The sequence below is a fragment of the Cyphellophora attinorum genome (genome assembly GCF_001299255.1).
Source record: "Cyphellophora attinorum strain CBS 131958 chromosome Unknown Contig1, whole genome shotgun sequence".
NCBI lineage: Eukaryota > Fungi > Ascomycota > Eurotiomycetes > Chaetothyriales > Cyphellophoraceae > Cyphellophora > Cyphellophora attinorum.
This window is the reverse complement of record NW_017253229.1, coordinates 801,592-823,645: the sequence shown is the minus strand read 5'-3', so window position 1 is coordinate 823,645 and position 22,054 is coordinate 801,592. Positions and strand designations below refer to the sequence as shown.

The 22,054-nt window shown below is 53.1% G+C and overlaps 8 protein-coding genes across 8 annotated transcripts; 4 read left to right on the top strand and 4 right to left on the bottom strand.

Annotated features, from left to right (window-relative positions):
• Window positions 1–419: 419 nt before the first annotated feature.
• AB675_535 (uncharacterized protein) lies at window positions 420–1,785 on the bottom strand (the record flags this gene model as incomplete). The annotated part of the gene is made up of 3 exons (XM_018145566.1): window positions 420–1,169; window positions 1,261–1,522; window positions 1,574–1,785. 3 exons carry the CDS (start codon window positions 1,783–1,785, stop codon window positions 420–422), a joined length of 1,224 nt encoding a protein of 407 aa, XP_018005519.1.
• Window positions 1,786–3,878: 2,093 nt separating this feature from the next.
• AB675_534 (uncharacterized protein) lies at window positions 3,879–5,398 on the top strand (the record flags this gene model as incomplete). Its single annotated transcript, XM_018145556.1, has 5 exons — window positions 3,879–4,100; window positions 4,154–4,209; window positions 4,261–4,370; window positions 4,499–4,590; window positions 4,664–5,398. The coding sequence occupies 5 exons, from the start codon at window positions 3,879–3,881 to the stop codon at window positions 5,396–5,398; spliced, it is 1,215 nt and encodes a 404-aa protein (XP_018005968.1).
• A 494-nt stretch (window positions 5,399–5,892) lies between these two features.
• Window positions 5,893–6,729, bottom strand: AB675_533 (uncharacterized protein; the record flags this gene model as incomplete). The annotated part of the gene is made up of 1 exon (XM_018145546.1): window positions 5,893–6,729. One exon carries the CDS (start codon window positions 6,727–6,729, stop codon window positions 5,893–5,895), a length of 837 nt encoding a protein of 278 aa, XP_018005430.1.
• A 444-nt stretch (window positions 6,730–7,173) lies between these two features.
• Window positions 7,174–10,878, top strand: AB675_532 (uncharacterized protein; the record flags this gene model as incomplete). The annotated part of the gene is made up of 3 exons (XM_018145536.1): window positions 7,174–7,368; window positions 7,443–7,568; window positions 7,642–10,878. The coding sequence occupies 3 exons, from the start codon at window positions 7,174–7,176 to the stop codon at window positions 10,876–10,878; spliced, it is 3,558 nt and encodes a 1,185-aa protein (XP_018005882.1).
• Window positions 10,879–11,795: 917 nt separating this feature from the next.
• Window positions 11,796–12,506, bottom strand: AB675_531 (uncharacterized protein; the record flags this gene model as incomplete). Its single annotated transcript, XM_018145525.1, has 1 exon — window positions 11,796–12,506. One exon carries the CDS (start codon window positions 12,504–12,506, stop codon window positions 11,796–11,798), a length of 711 nt encoding a protein of 236 aa, XP_018005888.1.
• A 1,281-nt stretch (window positions 12,507–13,787) lies between these two features.
• On the top strand, window positions 13,788–14,535 carry AB675_530 (uncharacterized protein; the record flags this gene model as incomplete). Its single annotated transcript, XM_018145514.1, has 3 exons — window positions 13,788–13,962; window positions 14,013–14,089; window positions 14,137–14,535. 3 exons carry the CDS (start codon window positions 13,788–13,790, stop codon window positions 14,533–14,535), a joined length of 651 nt encoding a protein of 216 aa, XP_018005593.1.
• A 745-nt stretch (window positions 14,536–15,280) lies between these two features.
• AB675_529 (uncharacterized protein) lies at window positions 15,281–19,516 on the top strand (the record flags this gene model as incomplete). Its single annotated transcript, XM_018145502.1, has 1 exon — window positions 15,281–19,516. One exon carries the CDS (start codon window positions 15,281–15,283, stop codon window positions 19,514–19,516), a length of 4,236 nt encoding a protein of 1,411 aa, XP_018005627.1.
• Window positions 19,517–20,133: 617 nt separating this feature from the next.
• On the bottom strand, window positions 20,134–21,917 carry AB675_528 (Serine-type carboxypeptidase F; the record flags this gene model as incomplete). Its single annotated transcript, XM_018145491.1, has 3 exons — window positions 20,134–21,373; window positions 21,467–21,674; window positions 21,749–21,917. The coding sequence occupies 3 exons, from the start codon at window positions 21,915–21,917 to the stop codon at window positions 20,134–20,136; spliced, it is 1,617 nt and encodes a 538-aa protein (XP_018005530.1).
• Between the last annotated feature and the right edge of the window lie 137 nt (window positions 21,918–22,054).

The window sequence follows — 22,054 nt, the reverse complement described above, 5'->3', positions numbered from 1 at the left end:
TATGTGGTGGTCAGTGCTTTTGAGGCGTACAAGCGCTGGTTGCATACCACAGTGCCTCGAGCATTGCTTGATGCAGGTCTCATCAGCAATAATAATACATGCTCATGAATCATCGCAGATTCAGCAGCAATTCTTGCTGTAAAGCTGTCTCGACTGAAGCATGTTATTTGTCAGTGTTCTAAATCAGGGGAAGTCATTAAAGCTGATACATTTGGTGTCTCACGAGAAGTAGAGCAAACATTATATTAGCGACATTGAGTCGTGTTAATGTGTAAGTGTACTGAATTTTTGAGCCTGTTCATCTCGGCGTTTGAAGAATGTGTAAGACCGTTTCTAAATGCTTCATGATGCCACCTGTACCGGGTCCCTATTGTATGACAAATGAATGGCGCTAATGTAAGAATGCTGGCGAAAATCATCTACAGATAGATGTAGCAGAAAGGACCAGCTGTCGTTGAGACAAGGTCCCTGATCTTGAAGGATTGATCAGTGACGTACTGCTGTGAGAGAACGGTGTCGAGGGTCTGGGGTGCCGAAGGCGGCATATTCAAGAACGTTCCGGTGCCGTTGATGGCGTTGTCGCCGTAGGTTCTTGGGTAGTAGTCGAGCATCTGCCAGATCCAGTATGCTCGATCAATCATGCCATGGTGCAGGAAGAACGCAGGGTCTGACGATGAAACACCGACATCACGACCTGGGTCACCTCCCAAAGCGTAGTGAGGACCACCGTGGATGCCGATGTCTGGTTGACCGCCCGTCTCCGCCAAAGGGAGATTTCCTTGCATGCGACCTTGGAACTCGTAAATAGAATTGCGCCTGATGGTATCAATGACAGAGCTGGCGTTGGCGTACCGTCTGTTGACCCAGTCGGTTAGATCACGCTTCAGACAACGTGGGTTGTAATCGAGAGGGTTTCCAGATGGGGGCCCGACGATCGCGCCACCCGGCACGGACAGCTGTTGAGGGCCCAAGTTGACCTTCCAGTCCTTAAAAGGGCCTGACGTGACACAGCCACCGCCGTTTGCGGTTGGCAGGTGAATATCTGGTAGTGAGGGCTGCGAGAGAACAATGTCGCCGGTCTGTTGGACCTTGGCACCATCACCGCTCATAGAATACGCTGAGCCATCGAACAATGGATGCTTGGTAAGTCCGGTATTCGCTGTCTGAGCCTGTTGCACTTGTTAGACCGAACATGTAAAGGGAAGAACCAGAACCGGAAGACCGATGTCTCGCCCAATACAGGTTCATAGATATACGTACCCAGTCCCAGTAGGGCATCGGACCCTTGTAGCCGCATTCATTGCGAAGAGCCTGCTCCATATTCCAGGTGAACCATCGATGCCATGTCAGAAAGCTGCCGGTGAAGTGAATTGTGGGAGTTTGCGCGATGTGGGTAGCAGTGAAGTCATCCCATCTCGACTTAGCGCCTGAAGAAACACCAGCGGGCGTCTTCGCCGGTTTCTTGGCTAGGCAGTTGCAAGCATCTGTGTACGCCTTCCTGTCCTCCTTGGATAGTGTGCTCCTGTCGACGAGTCAGTCACCGAGCACTACATGATGCCAGAGTTCTGCTTACCATTCTCGCCGGATTTGGAGGTTCTGCAATGTGCATTTACCAGGGGGCGCTGGTGCCCGCTTAGACGATGCAGCTTGCAACTGAGCTTTCGCGATGTCCTCAGCTTGCTTCGCGAGATCTTGTAGCTGGCTGTAGTCATCTGCCCGAGGTGTGGCTGCACACGAGGCCTCAACGGCCAGTAGTGCGCCAAGGAGAACTGAAGAGAGCTTCATGATGAGCTGTGGCTGCGTTGGCTGAAACACAAGTATACAACAGCCGAGGAACAGGAGGTGTCGTTTGTATGCAGGTGTCTAGACCTGGTAAGAGGGATCTGGTAGTTATATCTACCACGAGGAGCTCGGCACTTCCGACAACGGGTACTATATTTGCCACGTTGATTAAGGGCACTTTTCGGTAGGTAGAATTGCCGTGGGCGAGCCCTTCAAACTATGTCAATCTATTGAGCTCGCGTAGGGGTCTTCGAAGCACTAATGACAGTAGGAGAGTTGGGGTGGAAAGTTGATTCTCACATGGATTAGGGGACGGGCATGCTTGCTGCGTGTGAAACTGCAGAACGGCGCATGTCCGCAGCATCAGGACAGCAGACTAGTGTCGACGCTAGATGAACTGCTTCATGCGCTAGAATTCTTGTGTCTTGTCTCCGAGACCCGTGTGTTGATCCACGTTCGCGCTTTCACCCGAAGCGAGACTCGTCTTTGATTGAAAGGGTTAAGATGCATGACTCAAGACCTCGTGGCATGACTATCGAGAGCAGACAGTGTCGGTTTCAGCGAGAATGCTCTCTTTACAGATTCCCTGATTTCGAATCGAGATTGCAATGTGGTATGATGAATCTCGCTCTCAATTATATCGCTTTCTAGACTGCAGACCACCTGCAGCCCGTCAGCGATAGTGTCCCAAATGATTTGAAAGAGCTTCGGGTAGATGGTTGCGAAGCACAAAAGACTTATCAAGCTGCTGTTGGCCTTCGTGTTCGTCGGTTCCTGCAGCTCTCGCGACATCCCCAGCAAGACACGAGGAGCAAGCTTCTTCGCTGACCTTCGCGAATAGTCTTGGCAGAACACGATTGATGTAACGTTTTTGGGCAGGGATCTGCTGAATCAATCTTCGTAGCGACGGGAAGGCACCCCCGGCGCTTGGCGTGCTCGAGCTTTCAGGCATCAACCAGGATTGACAGGAGCCGGACTTTTCAGGGACCAACAACAACCTTTCCAACCCGCTGTCATCGAGTGCCACTTACGCTGTAGGCTCTTTGAACATCAAGGTACCTGCATGATGCAACTCGAAACCCAAGACGCTTCAGCAGCTAGTTCAGCTTCCCAGGTGTTCAAGGAGGGCCGGAGTCACAGAGTACCTGGCCCCAAACGGCAGGAGGCAATGAGATTGCGCACTAATGCAGCAGCTAGGGGTCTTGGAAGCGACCATTCTTAGGCACAATTTGCAACCCGGCCATGCATAATGCGGCAAAAGTCACGAGTTTCTTCACTGTTCGCAGCAACTCATTCGCCACGCGGGTCATCGGGAGAGCGATCGTGCCTGCATAGGATAAATAGTACCACCGACGAGGTGGCTAAAGTGTGCCGCGGGTATAACCCATCTACGACTTTGGGCTTGCCGAGCTTGCCTGGTGCCTTGCTCCAACAACTAAGCGGGTCCATCCTCGCGAAATGCAACAACATCGCAGCAGAAGATGCACGTTAAGCGAAGGCCAGACAAGTCTTCAGTCAGCATGTGGTGAAGAATACTCCGAGGTCCCGTACCAACCCCTGGGTTTGGCAGAGTCATAGCGATCGTTGCAAAGTCCCTCAAATCTACCAGGTACCAAGCCTGCAAGCCATGTCGATCCCAGAGCAACGGTGCGGCTGTCAAAGCATGGTGCAATCCTAGGATTGACCAGGTTCTCCATAGAATCGTGCGGTTGAAGAATGCCGATGTAGCTAACTACTAGAACAAGCACTACGTTGACAGGCTTTCTATCATTTTGTGTCTGAACCCAGGAAACCCTTCTCCCGGTCAGGCTTACTTCATCTCAACTAGTGTAACAATGTCACCTCGTGCAGGTCGAGCTACTGCGATCGCTTGACCGGAGCGATCGTGATTATTGAGACAAGAGAGCACCCAACGCCCAGCACTGCCGTCTATTGAGCAGTTCCGGCAGTGAGGAACTCGAAACCCTCGAAGCATTCGCTTATACATAACCCACGGGGCCGATCGTGCGCTCGCGAGATCCGTCTTCCTCTCTTCAGGTCGAATATCGCAGATCACAACGTGGACACCGCATACACCGGCAACACAACCGCACAGCATGTCTGCATTGTCTGAATTCTGGCGTCGACAAGCACCGCCTGGCGGCATGCCGCCCCCGGTGTCGAATCCTGACGAGAACGAGAGCACCCATATCGCGGCCACGACGCTGGCCGTCACGATCATCGCGCTGGTGATTGTAGCAATAAGATTCTACGTACGAAGCTTCCTAGTGAGATCGCTGGGCTGGGACGACTGGCTCATGGCAGTGGCCATGGCAGTGGTAAGCCAACACAGATAGGCCTGTAGCATCGCCGCTTCTAATGCTTCGATCAGTCCATCACAGCATCAACGTTCGTTGTCGTGTCAACATATTACGGCCAAGGAGAACAGTGAGTCAAGTCAGAGCATACCGGAAGCAGCAAGCACTGACAGCACTACAGTATCGGCGACGTTGACCCAAGCACCTACATGATTGGAATGAAGCTGAATTTCCTCTCGCAACCTTTTCTGATGTGGGGAGTTGCCTTCGTCAAGCTCTCCGTAGGATTTGGTAAGTTGTCAGAGTTGTTCATTCAAGGAATGGTCCAGGAGCAAAGCCCGACCCTCGAACTCCCAACAACACCGTCTCATCGTCCACTCTTTCCACGGCATGTCGCTGACACATCCCTTCCCGAACAGCGCTCTTACGTATCGCAACACAAAAGCGCTTCAGATGGCCAATCATTGGCATCATGGTCTTCATGACCATCTACACTGTTGGCTGCTTCACGGTACGTTCACCAACCTACCCGTCCATATCCTGGCCCTGAACCGCACCCTTACTGACTGCCCATGCCGGAACAGACCCTCTTCACCCAATGCGAAGACATTCGCATGATGTGGAACCCGAGCATCCCCCGTAAATGCTACACGCCCAAGACCTCCCAAGCCCTCGCCTTCACCCACGCAGCCCTCAACATCCTCACCGACTTCATCTTCGCCGTCGTCATCCCCATCCCAATGCTGTGGGGCCTGAACATGAACAAGCGCACCAAGTTCGCCGTCATGGGCATTCTATCTCTCGGTATCTTCGTCTGCCTGGCAGGCATCCTTCGCATCCCCACCATTGTCAACTACGGCAAGGCAGGTGACTTCCTGTGGGACAGCAACGGGTTGTGCATCTGGTTCGTCGCTGAGCTGAATACGGGTATCATGGCTGGGTCATTCCCAGCGCTAAAACCACTTTTCAAGAAATTGTTGGATTCAACGTACCTGGGTGGCAGTCGGAACAACAAGTACGGATATGGCATACAGTCCAGTGGGCATGGAGGACACAATCAGTCTGCCAAAGGTTTTCAGAACATCAAAGTGATGGAGCGGAGTCGCAGCGGAGCGGACGCGGACGACATTTCAGATGACTTTGATGGGGCGAACAGTCAGCGGGATCTAGTGCTGCCTCATCACGGACAGAAAGACATCGCTTTGGGCGTCATCCAGAAGGATGTTGTCACAACGGTCACGAGGGTGGATGCTACGCCGACAAGCAAGGGACCAGGCAACAGAAGGTCTGGGAGGGGTGGGTACGCTTGGGATCAGTGACCCCACACGACGATGACTTGCTGATGACGCCTTGGACTGTTATGGACTTTGGAGAAGCAGGCCAAAATATGTGAGAAAGTGTCCGTGTACAACAGAGCAAAGCGACTGATCACAGCTTTCCTTACGGGTTCGGAATTGGGGCCCATTGTATATGGTGTACATACATGATTTAGAAGCTCCAAAATGCCACAGGTCATGGACCTTCGATGTAATGATTAGCCAAGGGTTGGTTGAGACTACCATGAAACACCTGTGTCGAAGTCTTGTTCGCTTGTCAACGGAGATAGCAAGTACACTTCTTGGCCGACGGGCGCTGGAGTAGCGTGAAATCGCATTCCTTGCTGACGTGGTGGACTTTCGTCATGCTGTACAGAGCGCTTCCTACGACTGTGTGATGACTATCTTGATGCGTCAAGTGGTCGACTTTATCACTGCGCGCGGTCTGCATCATAAAATTAGCGGACGCGTTCCGAATAGGCGCAGAAGAGCCTGACTTACCTGCTTTCAAGGTCGGGTGTCACCATCCGCCGCCACTCATCCGAAGTCAACGCTGAAAAGTCAAAGTCCACATCACGAATCTTATCTCCATATTCTACCCCTGGTTGCAAGAGTACGGGATCGCGCGCAGACCACGGCCACGCCAACAAGTGAAAGATGTTGTTGGCGCGAACCTGCACTGTGGCCTGCATGGCCCCCGAAGAGCTCACGATGGCCGTTAGGTGCAGCTCCTGAGGAATCCCCGATTCTTGCTTTTTATCTTCCCTCATCCAGACCCTGAGACAATTAGGGCGTTGATGGTTGCCGTTTCCCCAATCATCCACCTCGACCTCAGCTGCGAAGTTCTTCGAAAAAGACCCTCCTGCGCCCAACTCCAATTGTGGTCCGACCTCCGCGGAACCAAGTGTCGCATTCGCAGACAGCGTCGCAACATAGTTCCAAGTGCGATTCTCTATCGTCCCGTTCGACTGGAGATATTTCGGTCCATATTCCAGCAGCTTTGGATCTGCATCTGGTGTACTTACTGGCCGCGATGTGAACTCGATCTGAATGTCTGCTTTCGTCAAACGCAGAGTCCGGGCGTTGCCATTTTGGAACTGGAACTTCATCGAAATGAGGCATGCTGGCTCTTGATGCCAGGTCCCATACTTTACACGCTTCAGGCTACCGATGACCGAGAGCTGTCCAAGATCACGTTGATAGATCTTGGGCTTGTTGTACGCCTCTGGTCCATAATTGATATGGTTACCATGACCGAGCTCCTCCTGCGAGTCATCGATCTGGAAGGCTCGCGTCCTTTCAGCAAACGAGTCCAGGCACTGTTCCTGTGTCATATTCGTCAGGTTCCTGGATGCATTTTGGTCAAACTTGTAAGAAGGCTCCTCGCGCGGGGTTGAGACAGATACGGGGCGGTGACCTGTGCCGCATGTCAGTCACGTGAGTGCTTCAGTCTCAGCCTGATGTGTCTTTCGACGGCGAGTCTGGGTATCGTGCGACAGCCTGTTGCTGTTATTTGCGGTCTAAGGCTGGAACGCGCAGAGCGTACGGTTATCATTGGGGCCATCGACACCTATGGCACGTGCCTGTCCATTCGGCACACTTTTCGCTGACCGCGTGGTCGTCACGCTCTTTGCCTGTCTTTCGACCCTCCCCAGCCGCATCTTGCGACGATCAGTCTGATCCTACGAGTCGGCTGCCTGATGACTTGACTCGTTTTTTTGAAATTACCATCGTTCTCAGCCACTTGAAGCAAATCGATATCTCTGCAAGACATCGCTATGTTTGGGGCTGCCACGGAGCGGACTGGCTTTCGAACGGCCCTGGCCGACAGTCGCGAGCTTTTACTACTTGGGCGCTTCAACGAGGCACTTTCTATGCTCTCCTCGTTTGCTGAACGAGCTGATCCTTCAGCGACCGAAGCCATCTCTATTGACCGCGGCAAGGCTCGCGTGCTCATGACTCAAGGCTATCCTGTCCGTGCCCGGAAGATTCTCATCGAGAGCCGGGCGCGAACCACGCGCACCTCGACTCTTCCCTGCTACTTAAGCTGGACGTCCACCTTGCCTATATCGACATTGTGGGCTGCGGCAAAACGCTGGAGTACGAGTCGGTGCTTGCACGCGCTGAAGAAGCGATCAAAGACTTGACTGTCGCTGAGTTCGACGAGGGCCAGGTTAGTCACATCGCTTTCGTCGTGGAAAGTTTGATTCGTTGCAGCAGAGAGATGATGACATGGCATTACACAGATCGAGATGCGAGGTCATCTAGACAAGATTGCAATTGTCAAGCAGACTTTGACGTGCAAAGAGCATAGTGATTGCTTACCAGATATCCGCAAACGCCTCGACGCTCTCATGCCTCATCTCCGGGCCCTAGGTCGCTTTTATGACATTTGGGCATTGTCCGCGCCATATCTGAGTTCCAAGACCAAGCAAGACGCAGTGAGTTGGCTAGAGGATCTGCTGTCGGAGCCAGACTTGACGCCCTCCTTGTATGGATCGTTCAGTCTCGAGTTGGCCAAAAGAAGAGCAGAAATCGATTCGCAACAAGCTCTAATTGAATGCCTGTGTAAGGCCGACGCCGCTTTCGCAGAGTCTGGGCACGCATTTGGTCGACTTGAGGTACAGAGACTACGTCTACAGCACAGTTATGAAGAGGCGAGTGATCCCCTGCAGGCGCTTGTGCGCATCATCGAGGAGAATGTTATGATCGACTATCCGATAGGAGCGCTGCAATCCGCCATATCGCCCTTGACCCTCGCATTCAAGCGGGGCAAATACGGCCTCTACATTAATCTCCAGGAATGCTTCCACAATATTTGCAAAGAGACTGGGCTCAAGACAGAAGGTTTGCTTCTAGAATTGCAACTACTCGCTGCTCTCAACGCGGGCACTGGACATCATGCCACAGTCCTGCAACTTGGTCGGAATCTATACTCTGAGTGCAAGTCTCTTCAGTACTGGACGATGGCCTACCTTGCCGGTCGCGTCTGGTCATTGGCGCTGACGATGCGTGGTAGTAACGAGCAGGGCGTGAAAATCAGTGAAGAGCTTTATGAGATGTGCCATACACAGAATTTGAAGGCTCGCTCGGAAGCAGCCTATCAACTCGCTGTTGCTCGACAGTCCTTGATTCGGCAGAACTCGCAGGACCGTATTGTTGATTGTCAGCATCTGGTGGACTTTTTACTTCCGATCGCTGAATCCGACATCGAGCAAGGCGAAATCAGCTTGGCTTGCGAAAAGCTTATACTTATTGCAGGCCTCCAGTTCGAGACTGCCAGGCACTCAAAAGATGACTTTGAGACAATTGACCTGGCTGGCCGCAGTACTATCGACAAAGTCAAGGTGCTGACAGGCCAGTGCCCCGTCCATGAACGCCTGATGTATGAGGGCAACTGTGACGAGTTGCTCATCACCCAATTGTTGTTCAAGGGCAAAACCCGATGCGACAACACTTTAGAACTCACGGCTTTGGATATCTGTACTAGGCTGATCGCGGCGTACGATCGGCAAGACATGCAGTTTCACAGAGCGCTTAAATATCAATTCCGTGGCCTCCTCCATCAGCAAATATATCAGAAGTCAAGCAATCTACAGAGACAGGTAGACCAACTTGTCGCCGCGGAAGCAAATATTGGACAGGCTCTCGATTTGTTGCAAGCTGCTGGGTCGTGGCAGATGGCTCTCGAAGTAAGCCACTCACATGCAAGGCTCCATGTCGAAGCTTGGGACCTGGTGAAGATCCCTGTTGAAGGTGTGATGAACAGTCTCCGCCACTTCGAATTAATTGCGGATCGTCAACGTCGAGAGCTGTCCATTCTCGGAAGTCTTGACGCTCTGCTGCATAAACAGACGTACTCGGCAACAAAACACCTTCAGGACCTGTACCGCTGGGCCATAGCCATCAACAGCCTTTCGGGCATGTCTAAAGAACTGTTGGTGTGGAGCCAAAAACGTAAAGCCCGGAGTCTAAGCGAGATGCTCGGTTTGGGCATCATAGTCCCTTCCGTAGTCAGGGAAGCACTGAAGGATGATCCTGCCATGCCACAACTATTGGAGGAGCTCGAGCGCTTACGGTTTGCGTTCGAGGAAGCTGCGGTGAACGAGAAAGCCTACATCTTTCAACGTGTGGAGGACTGTGAACGAAAGGCTCGCGAAAATGAGGTCTACAACAACTTCGCAAGTCTCCGAGACGGAGGCGTCACTGACATCTCAGATCTACGCCTTCTGAGTGAACCAGACGCATCTGGCAACGAGCGCGCCGTTGTCTTCGTCGACTGGATAACCAGAGACAATATCTTATTCCTGGTGACTGCTAATGCCAGCGCGCCCGAGACTACGTGCGAGATGTGTCAACTGTCAATTACAGTGTCAGCCGTGAAGGAATGGACCACGGAACACTTTTCTACGCCAGACCAGCGAAGGGAGTGTCTGGAGCGTGACAGCCTACGGAATCGAAGCAAACCAATGCGTGTGCTTGACCCACTTATATCTCCTCTACTGCGGATGAGCCGAGAAGGCGATCTACTCTTACTCTCTCCAACAACCATCCTTTCCACACTTCCTCTGCATGCGCTTTGCATCGACCCAACCACAGGGGCCCCTCTGATCAAGAGAAACCCAGTCGTGTACGTCCACAGCCTCCCAATTGCCAAAGTGTGCGCGGCTCGCGCGAATAGTGCGGCCGGCAAATTCGGTAAGCCGTTGTTCTTTGCAGTCTTCGACCAGGGTCGCGAGGCAGATCTGATCTACGAGCAAAGCGAACGTCTCGCAAGCAAGACAGCAGGACAAAGCTTTACTCATCGCGCCGCAAGCAAAGAGACATACATGGCAAAGGTCAGCGAGGCCAGCTTGATCCATCACCATCTGCACTGTGTCTTCAGTGCAGACAACGTACTGCAGCAGTCCATCACTTTCCATGCCGCAGTTCCGGACGACAAAGTACCTAGCTTGGCCGCATCGATGCCTTCCGCAACGGCTCCTGGATCTGAAGACGCTCTTTCGTCGGTACAACAGGCTTTGGACAGGCTTGACGTCGAAGAATACCTTCTGACAGGCACAGGACCATTTACTTCAAGCCTGACGGTCGAGGAGCTCTTCAAGATCAATCTCAGGCGCTCTCCTCTAGTCGTTCTCATCGCTTGTGATTCTGCTTCTCAGGCTTTCCAGACCGAAGGAGACGAACCACTTGGCTTGATTACCGGTTACCTGTGCGCTGGGGCCGCCTCCGTTATTGGCGCATTATGGCCGATTCCCAGTCATGCTGGCCGTGAGTTTTCCGACGCATTCTACGATCAGCTGTTGCCATCTCCAGGAGACAACATGGAGGTTATGGTCAATCTCGCCGTGGCTCTGCAGGCGGCTGTGTTGACTATTCGTGGCGAGAGCTCCACGTCGTCCACTTATCATTGGGGTGCGTTTTGCTTATACGGTGCTTGGCTGTATCAGCCGCCACGGGTCGATGCTACGAATGCTGCTTGAGGTGTGGCTGGGCAGTGTATATGGATACAACGAGCTAAGGCTGAAGACTCAAAGTGTTTCGAATGCCATGATCTGGTGCATACCGGTCCAGGGCTATGGAAACTCATAACAACACTGATGCATTGCAAGCGAAGCATCGCCATGCAACGACAGGTGGTGTTTCTGCCAACCCGGCTCAACAAGACCGGTTGACTAGATCATGGGGCATTCTGCAAAACCGGATGACTGATTCGGTCATTAGGGACGCCGGATGACTTTCCTGTGGAATGTCTTTCGTGCGACCGGATGACACGAACTTGCTACTGACTTTTTGCGAGACAGGGTGACTGGACTGATGACAGGAACCACGACAAAGCTGGCTTTCCTTGTCGTGTATGCCTGATAGGCTTTTCTATTTGCCCGGTTGGTCACTACATCGAGGCTTATTACAATGGCAAGGCATCAAAAACGCAACCGTGATCACCGTTAGCTGTATGAAAATATATTCACAATCACGGGCACTCAAAAAGCACTAGCATGTACCATGAAGTTGGGGCAGATACCTGCTTGTCAACTGATTCATGATTCTATACAGACGCCTGCGCGACGGCGGCGCGGAGCTATATGCCAACGTCTATCTCTTTACTACACGAATCTGGTGATGGCCGTTCGCCTAAACGACAGGGCCGCAGTGACGAAGTCGAGAGTGGCTCACTCTCACCACCGCGTGTACCCATCGGACAGATAAGAGCGCTGGGGTGTAAAAGTCTCACCCTAGGCTCTGAAAGCGACAAGCGCACATCTGGCGGACAACAAACAATGTTGTGGTCCCTCTCGTCACAAAAGCCTCCAGCTGTGCCCATGCCCCAGGCTGGACTCGATAAGGTCCTAGCATGAGCAGCCAGCATCGCATTATCTCCGCTTGATGCACAGTGTCCTCATATTTTCCCCTGCCTCTTTGTCATGACCCAGATCCCCTTCCCTTCCGCAAGTACATTGCCATCCCGATCTGTGATCTGCCCTATACTGTACCACTTCCTGCCTTGCCGTGCCACAAGCCAGGCTTTCACCAGAACATCGCTTGGCGTTGGCACGGGCGCCTTATAGCTGACGTTCAGGTTTGCTGTGAAGAGACTGTCTCGAGGCCCGGAAATATGCTGATGATGCAGCATGATACACAGACCCATCATCTCGTCTAATATCGCGCAACTCATACCGCCATGAATCACATGGGGATGGCCATCCAGCCCAGGTCGCGCGAGCGCCAGAAGGAAGAGTGTGTCTGGTTCTGCGGGGGCGGCGACTTTGGCTCGATTATCCCCATCAAAGTATGGTATGCTCTGACCTTTCGGTGTTTCTTCTGGTAAATGCCATGCTTTTCGCTGTAATGAAATCAGGTGTGGGATAGTCTGCGGCGTTGCGACGGTGCGCGAGAAGAAGTAATCTTCGCCTGTACGTTTAAGGACGCGGGAGAACGTTGGTATGGGGTCGTAGGATGGGGACGTGATGTACGGTGTTAGCCAGGAGTCGGGGCGAGTGAAGTATTGGTGGGCTTCGCGTGGGACTTTGTGCTCGGCGATGAAGTTTTGCATGAAGTTGTTGCCTTCGGCAGCGATGGTAGTGGTTTCCTTGGTCGTCGAATCGGCCATGTTGAGGGTTGTAGCGTGTAGATGAGCCCGCTGGGCGGTGTATGAGTTTGGCCTGGCGCTACCGTCGGAGGTCTCGTGCTATCGTGACTTCATACAGACTCGTCGTGTTTGCTGTGCACTGAGAAGTTTGCTAGTATCACTGATGATCAAGCAGTGCTCATTTTCATCCCACCCGCAACCGATGTCATGGACTGGGACCTGAGCCTCGGCTCGAAGATTCCCCAAATTCTGATCTGTGGAGGTGCTCGTGGCGCTGTGGCTGGGTGTGCCTATCAGCAACCCATTCAAGTCTAGGCTACGAGATAGCCTGGAGCTCCAGGGTCTCTTGGAAGATCCTTGCATGGCAAACACGAAAGATGATGATGATGGCTCCCTCGTGCAGCGTGCCCCTCATGCAGTGGGTGACATGTCCGCGGTGCAGTGGTTCTAGACACAGGCCTTTTGTCCCATGTGTATCAATAACTCAACAGATGCTCAGAGCACAGCCAGTCAACACGCTTTTTCGGTCACGGACTCACGGCGCTGACGGGTAATAAGCCGCTTGGCCTTGGTTGCACTAGCAACAGCGCGCTTCAGATGGCAAGCCACCCGAGCTAGGGATATGAGATTGCTCTTCGCGTTGGCAGTACCATCTTCTCGCCTCGTTCCAAGCGTCCATATCTGAAGATGTTACGTGTTGCAAAAGACCGCAAAGGATTGCGCAAGCTTTTGGTTGAGCAAAGATATGGTACATGCAGAATAAACTGGGACGTGCATAAAGTGGACCTCTGGAATGGAACTCGTCATCGAATCGGAGTTGGGTGTAGGTCTCAGATCTTGCTGCATCACGGACTCGAGTATGAGCTAGCGTAGAATCAAGCCAGATAGCAGCACTGTACCGGCTTAGCCTGCGGTAGACTTGCCGTCGTTGCCTCTTTGGCGACTGTCGAGACGCTGGCTAGGTCGAAAATGATAAGTTGGAAAAGAACTCATAAGAGCTTGGACTTCCCACGTCGTCCCAGCCCTCATTCACAAGAGCTCTTGACCTGCCCGCCACTTACTTCCTCATCGTCGCTTGATTGCTCGTGCCGCGACTGTCACTTCTAGGCAGCTTCTGACAAACAAGAGGTTGGTCCTGCCTTCAATTGTTGTTTCAACTCGTTTGCTCCTTCCAATTGTGATCGTCTTCCAAATTATCTCCCAAGACTCACTGGCGAGGCCTGCATCTTTCTGCACAACATATACCAGTTCTGCATTCAGACCACTGATCTCAATAGTTCTTACTCTCACACAACCGCCGACATGCTCGTCAAGGTTCTCGTTGGTCTGATGGCCACGGCCACAGTCGCCATCGCGCAAGAGACAGTCTCCACATACAGTGCCTCATCAGTGGATGCCACTACCACAGCATCGCAGGCCATGCCTCCGATCGCAACCGCAGCCTTCAATCCTGCCCCAATTAATGACTCGGTCAGATGTATGTGTTCTGTACTCTCTGCTCTGCTAGATCATACTGACAAAGTCTAGTTGATTGGTGCAAAGCCCAGCTCGACACCTGCCCTCAGATCTGCGGTGGTGCTGCAGCCCAAAACTATTGTTATGAGGTAGGCAACTCAGCTGTTGCCGTTACAGAGAGCTGACCAGATTGCAGACCAACTTGACCTACTCTTGTGTCTGCCCGAACGGCACCGCGCCCGACGTCACCTCGTTCGCTTTCACGCTCCCATTCTACATCTGCCAGCAGACTTACATCCAATGTATCAACAACAACCCGGATGATGCTCAAGCACAAGCCAACTGCACAGCCAACGAGCAGTGTGGTGAACGCAATGCCACAGCCGAAGCTCTATCTCAGACTGCAGCAAGTCAATCTGCCACTGCGTCCCAGACTTCCAGCTCGGCGTCTGAGTCAGGCTCTGCTACAGCAGCCAGCAGCTCTGCATCGGCTTCGGCTAGTGGCTCTTCGGGTGCAGCTGTTGCCAACGTCCACGAGTTGTCGACTGGTCTGTTTGCCGTACTGCTTGGTGTGGCTTTCAAGCTGTTCGTCTGAGAGACCAGAAGTATGGTAGCACAAAACACGGAAGGCAGACACAACCAGAAGATGATGATACCCCACAGACTTCTGAGCATGCGTCACGAAGATGAATGAGCAACGGAGGACGAATTTTGGATTGCCTTTATTGCTATGAAATCATTTGGCACGGGCGTCTATGAATGGAAGCAGTAATGGTCTCACTAATGGTTGTTCTTGAGCGGGCATTCAGCACATTGCATAGTATGTCGATAGAAGCATCAGGAATGAGATCACTTGAGAACTCGAGCTCTCCTTCAATTCGAACCCAACACTGTCTACCTTCCTCCGCCTTTGCATTTTGCAGCCAGGCGGGCTGCAACTATTTTCCTTGTATGCACATGTCATCCCCGCACGACGCGGGGAATATTATTGAGGTTTGGTTTGGAGACGCGTTATCTCCGGGCGACCCTGGCCCATGCGGCGGTCTTCACTGACGCTAGTGTGATATTCACCTCGAACATCCGCTCCCATATCTCTCTCTGCCTGTTCTGTTGCCTGCTCTAACTATCCCCCCTGCGACTTCCCCTTGAAATCCCAGTTTGCGCTCCTGCTCAACGCTTTCGATATTCTCTACAGTTCAGCGCTTCTTCTCTATGCGTCGGAGCACTTGGTCTCTGTGGGTAGGCGCTCGTCCGTCCCGCGCTGAAAGGTCGGACCGTGCCCGCCCTGAACAGCCTTAGCGCACACACACATCGAGCATTGCCCGAGTCTGTCCTCGAATATGGACGACTCCCCTCCCTCCAAGAGGCGCAAGATAGCTCGGTCGTCTGAGGCTACTGTTGCCACGCATGTTCCACTAGTTCGCCAACGATTTCATGCGCGGCCGGTGGCTGATGCCGACTATGACAGCCTGCCGCTGGACACTGGTCTCGTCGTCCGAGACGTCGAGATTGAAGGCAACGACGGCGTCGTCGTCTATGTCAAGCGTCGGAAGACCCCTAAAACTGGAAAAGTGATACTGTCTGGTCCCTCCGCCAAAAGAGGGTACAAGTTGTTGAAAGATGCGCAGTCGCTGCCTTCAGCGATATCGAACGTCGATACGCAGTTGTTACAAGCTTGTCACAGTGCATCACTGTCGAAACAGGACGATGAACTTGTCCTACAAGTCGAGCTACTCTGGTGCAACACTACCTCTCTGTGGGACAAACCCAGCGACAATGCAATGGATATTCTCAGTCGCTATGTGCCGAAATACAGAGGCAGTCCACCGCCAGCCCTTGAAGACTGGCATCCTCGCGACTTCTACGATAACCTTCACGTACCTCCTACCGACGCGAATGTGCCGAAACGGAAGATCAACCGTTGCCTCGCAACTCTCTACCCGTTCCAACGCCGGACTCTGCGGTGGATGTTGCAGAAAGAGGTTGCTACAGTCCCAGCAGCCACCCTTTCACAAGGCTTCTTAGATTCCACGGACGCTGACATGCAACCAATATACGTCAACCACACTCTGGGCGTGGTGTCGACAAATCTTGGTGCCGTGGCGGAAGCATTTGCACCGCCTCGAGGTGGTATACTAGCAGAAGAGATGGGTCTCGGCAAGACTTTGGCGGTGATAGCCACCGTGTGCTCTCATCCACGGCCAGACATGGAAGTGAAATCGAAGGCTGGACAACCTCGCAAGTCAGCAGCAACTCTGATCGTCACTCCGGTGACACTACTCGACCAATGGAGAGAGGAAATTGCGATGCACTCAACACTCAATGTTGTCGCCTATGAAGGTATTGCCACTGCCAGGGGCAAGAAAACGAGCTTCCAAGACCATGTTGACACACTGGCCGAGGGCGATATCGTCCTTTGCAGCTACAATACACTCTCCCGCGAGATACACCATGTCAACGCGAAGCCTGATAGATCTCGAAGGCATCAACAGGTCTACGAGACACCCAAAAGCCCACTTACCGAAATTTCATGGTGGCGTGTTTGTCTCGATGAAGCGCAAATGGTAGAAAGTGGCGTTTCCAATGCAGCGACGGTAGCTAGACAACTTCCTAGAGAGATAGCCTGGGCTGTAACGGGCACGCCTCTTCGCCAAGGGCACAAAGATCTGTTTGGACTTATGCTGTTCCTCAACTTTCAGCCATGGGGCTGGTCAGCTCGACTTTGGGATCGTCTTATCAGCTACCATCGGCCATTGTTCAAATCTATGATCGGGACTATTGCAATCCGTCACACCAAGGACCTGATTCGAGGAGAGTTGACACTTCCACCACAAAGCAGAAATATCGTCTCATTGCCTTTCACAGCTATTGAGGAACAGCACTATGATAATTTGTTTGATGAGATGTGTAACGCAGTCGGTCTCCGAGCTGATGGCTCCCCGCGATCAGACGATTGGGATCCCGAAGATCCCAGAATAGTCGAAGAAATGCGTCGGTGGCTCTCCCGACTAAGGCAAACCTGTCTGCATCCCGAGGTTGGCGCCCGAAATCGAAGAGCCCTTGGCCGCGGAGGTGGACCCCTACGGACGGTAGGCCAGGTGCTTGATGTGATGATTGATCAAGTTGACGGCACTTTGCACACTGAACAGCGCGCTGTGTTGATGTCAAAGATACGCCGAGGTCAGATGCTTGAGAACGCCAAGCGCCCGAAAGAGGCGCTAGGACTGTGGAATGCTGCATACGACGAGGCCACCAGTATCGTGAACGAATGTCAGCAGCGATTAAACAACGAACAGAAGCTATACGAAGCAGCGAAAGCAGTACAGCAGAAGCAAGCAGAAAATAGCGATCATGCCGACAAAGACGAAGAAGACGAGAGCGATTCCGCGCTCCTCGCGCATCGACAGAGATTGAGATCGGCTCTTGAGGTTCAGCATATCTGCATCTTCTTCGCAGCAACGGCATACTTCCAACTGAAATCTGATACGGCCAATGTCGAACCGGAGAGCGAGGAATTCCATGCACTTGAGAAACGCGAGACCGAAGGGTACGATATCGCGAAACGTATCCGCGGTCAATTACTGGTAGAAGTACTGAAGAAAGCGAATCCGCTCATCCAGGCTGTGAGCGACAAAGCAAACGCACCTTTACCTGCCGCTCTCCAGGAAATCGTACCGCATGGGGAGTACTCTGGCATCGAAACTCGAACGTTGTTCAACAAGTTCTACAGACTTTGCGAAGCCCTAAACGAACAAAGCAAGCACTATCAGACCGTACGGTCTAAGATGGTCGACTTTTTGAAAGGCACGCTGATCGACGACGACACCGGCATTGAACTTCAAGGCGACGAGTATGAGGCCAGTACCAAGCACCAGGATGAGCTCTACGTATATGTCGAAGCCCTACGCATATTATTCGCTGATCGAAATGAAGCATTGACGGGGCTCCAAAATATGCTGATAACCCATGAGGTCAAGGGCTTCCTACGCCATGCTAGGGAGGGCGAGGGTCCTGCTCCTGACCTCATGATCAAGGCCCTCGCCGAACGCCTTATGGTCCGCATCGACACCGAAAAGCACGGCTCGCTCCGCGGGCTGGTAGCGGAGATCAGGGCCCTTATCGCGCAGTTGCCGGAGCACTCCTCAGATCGTGCCCGCGCCGAGCGCCACATCGCTGAACGTCTTCTGGAGGACGTCCAGAAAGTCGCGTCAAATATGTCCAAAGCCCTACCACATCTTGAACAGGAAGTGACCCTCTTCACTGATACCATGAACAGTCGCCTCGGTTACTACGCTGCACTGCAGAAGATCTCTGATGCTGTTGCGCCCTATGAGGAGGAAAGGATTGGACAGCCACTCGAAGAAGCAAAATTCAACGATACCCTGGCTGGCGAGCAGAGAGCAAGCATCAAGATCTCGACCTCCATGTCAAAGCGCCGCTACCTGCTGCATCTGAAGGATGAGTCGACCAAGTCCACACCTCGCATCTGTACCATTTGTCAGACAGAGTTTGAAATCGGCACTCTTACTGTGTGTGGACACCAGTTCTGCAAGGATTGCATTCAGCTATGGTGGAAGGAACGCAGGAATTGTCCCGTATGCAAGCGCCACTTGCGTCTCAACGACTTCCATGACATAACGTATAAGCCGGCTGAGATGACCGTGCAGCCCGAGTCACCTGCGTCCTCGTCGACCTCGAGGAACTCGACCGCAGGCCTCGATGCCGGTCTCAATCGTTCAATTTACTCAGACGTCAGCACTGCGACGCTGAACGAGATCAAGAACACCGATCTTACAGGCGCCGCGTCCTTCGGGTCCAAAATTGATACCATATGTCGACACATCATCTGGCTTCGCGAACACGATTATGGTACCAAGTCTGTCATCTTCAGCCAGTACCGCGACTTCCTTGACGTGCTCTCGAGAGCTTTCCGGCAACACAATATTCACCATACGAGCTTTGAACAACCCAAAGGGATCCATAATTTCAAGACCGAGCCAGGCATAGAATGCTTTCTGCTGCACGCCAAGAATCAATCGGCTGGCCTCAACCTGGTCTGTGCTTCTCATGTCTTGCTTTGCGAGCCGCTGCTGGCTACAGCAGTTGAGCTACAAGCTATAGCACGAGTCCACCGTATCGGTCAGCACCAGGCGACGACAGTGTGGATGTATATTATTGGCGGTACCGTTGAGGAGAGTATCTACAACTTAAGCGTGGCAAAGCGGCTCGAACACATCAAGCGCAATGTCAAGAAAGTCGGCAAGGCAAAAGCTGATGGGAGCTTGGATTCTTCGGGAGCTGCGACACCAAAGTTGGGTGAGAATCTGATCGATGCGGCTAATAGCCTGGAACTGCAAGATGCCGATATGAAGAAATTGTTGACGACAGGCAAGACCGGCGGCGAGTTCGTCGACAAGGGTGATCTGTGGCAGTGTCTGTTCGGGAAGACGAGGAGGAAGGAACGAGTCATGCATAGTGCTAATGACAAGCCTGCGGACGAGGAAGGCGCTGGTGGTGAGATTGGGCGGTTCTTGAGAGCTGAAGCTGCTGAGAGCAGAGCTGCTTCCAATGATTGAGTCTGCAGAGCGTGCTCCTCGTCACCGGGAATAGTCCGATGACGTCGGGACCTGCATCATACTACAGAGACTTGTCGACGAGACTCAGAAGCCAGGAAACCTCCTCTGGGGGGATGTCGAAGAGCAATGATACCCTGAAGGAGTCTCTTCAGGCCGGCTGACTAGATCAGTCGCGCTGTCAAAGCCGTGATCAACACTATTGCCCTTATCGCACCCAGCCTGCACCCTTTCTGCACGGGGAGACAAAGTTACCAGCCGAGGCAAGCCTCTGTGAGCAAGAGCTGGGACTTTTGCGTAACTCGCGGTGAAGTTCCAGAGCGTCCTCTCTGGACAGTGGTCTTCGAATTGTCTTTCCTAGTCTTCACCGCTCAAGTGAGCCTCAGCTCAATCCCACCTGCTTGATACGTGAGAGGATGTCAGGCCTTCAGCACCCTCCCGGACCCACAAGTCTGTACCGAGCAGCTTCCAGGCCTCGTCACCTCGGGACAACTTGTAGGGTGGCCAGTGCTTGTGTCCACGGCTTGCCAGTATCCGAACACCTCAAGAACCGCCCCTTAGCTGCTCCCACACTGGGAACCCCGGCTTGCGGGATCCTCATTACGCCCTTCCCACTCGTATCAGAAACTGTCAACTCTTCCCAACACCCAACGCAGATGCTCGAGCGCCGCCCGCGGCTGGCTCTCCGGCTGCGTGTGCGTACCCTGGTAGCTCTGCACCCACATCAGTCCACGCTCGTAATGCCATTGGCCGACTGTTCCCTGGGGTTGCAAGTCGCGGCCCTTTTGGTGTGAGGCGGCGAATACTGCTTCGTATTCGAGGTCGGGCGTTTGAATCACTAGGGACTGGTTGGGTGCGGATTGGAAGCCGAGGTTGTCATTCCATGTCTGTGGGTTTTGTGGTGTTAGTAAGGAGGCGGCAGTAGGAAGGGGTTGGACGTGGGATGGCTTGGCTTGGATGAGCGGGTGTCTTGGGGGGGGAGTCCATACCATATTCTGGATCGCGAGCAGAGTTCCGTTGGTCAAGATGATCATGTCCAGATCCCCATTTGAGACCAGGACGCGATTCGTCGCCTCGATGACCCGCGGCAAAGTGTACTGAATTGGGTCCAGACTCGTCTCGCCTGCCATCTCGGGCCCGCCACTGCCGTCGTCGGCGACGTATACGTTGAAGTGCTGATCTAGGTACCAGTTGGTGTCCTCTGGGACATGCAGTGCGGCTTTGACGTCGCTTCGATTTGGGTAGGGAATTGTTCCTTCGGGTATATAGTCGAATTGAGTGCGGTGTCCGAGGACGTCCCACAACAGGGGACATTGTGCGGTGACGTCGTAGACGTCGAAACACGGGTTGTACGCGAATGCGCTGTGATCGAGGGCCTCCCAAAGCGCGCAAGAGGAGTTGGAGGGCGAGGAGGAGTTGAAGAATACGGCAGGCTGGTTCCCTGGCGGTGGGTAAGTGAGGTAGGTCGAGATGATGTCTGCGTAGCCACAGGATTCGTGGAGGGTTTCGAGGTGCGACAGGAATGATTCGTTGAAGCCCATGACGTTGTTGTTCTCGCGCACGAAGGGGACGACGGGGACTTCTTGTTGCGTAAAGTCCCAGTTGCCGATGCAGGGGTCATAGAGCAGTGCGCCGGATACGTTGAAGAGGGTGGTGTCGTTCTTGTCGAGCATGGCTGAGGCGATGTAAGGAATGTAGCGGCCGGCGTAGGATTCGCCGGTGACGTAGATTTTGTAGTCGCTGATGCCGAAGGTCTTTTCGAAGTTTTGGAAGAAGTTGACGAAGTCCGTGCTGGTCTGTTCGAGGGTGGTCGCGGTCGGTTTCCCCGGTGAGTAGCCTGTACCGATCGGTTGGTCGACCCTATGTGTGGGTGAGTGCTATGCTCACTCGAGGGAATTCAGGAACTCACCAGAGTATGTTCGTCTCGTTCACCCATGAGTACGGATTCCCTACCGGGGCATAGTTCCCGGCTGCCACGTGAACCTCCCGATCTCCTGGAAGAACGACTCAAATGAGCTCCAGCCAGGCCCGCCATTGAGGTAGATGGTGATCTCGTCCACGGGCTCGCCAATGGTGGGCTGGAAGATGAAGAACAAGGAGTCCGTTGACCCGTTGTCGATCGAGATCAGCCAGCGTACATCTCGCCGATGTCGAAAGGGACCTCGGGCAGTGATTCAACTCGGTATGCTATCGTCGGTCAAATCAACCGCTTACAGTCGGCTTCTAGGCACTTACGCTCGGTCGAGTTGCTGTAGTATCTGAATGAGCTTGTGTCGTTCGACGAAACGGAGGCTCTTCGCTCGACATGTCTACTCCTCTTCTGCAGGTTATGCTGGTGGAAGTTCTTGCCAAGCACGCCGGTAGACAGGTATGCTAGCCACAGAAATACAGGCAGGCGTTGCATTTTCGTGAGTGCCGGAAGTCAACAGGCAAAGAAAGAGCTCTCACAGCTCCAATCGCTGGGTCGAAAGCATCATCAGGCTACGGAAGCCCTGCTGGCAAGCAAGGTGTCTTTATGCCGAGCTGCCTACCGAGATAGGA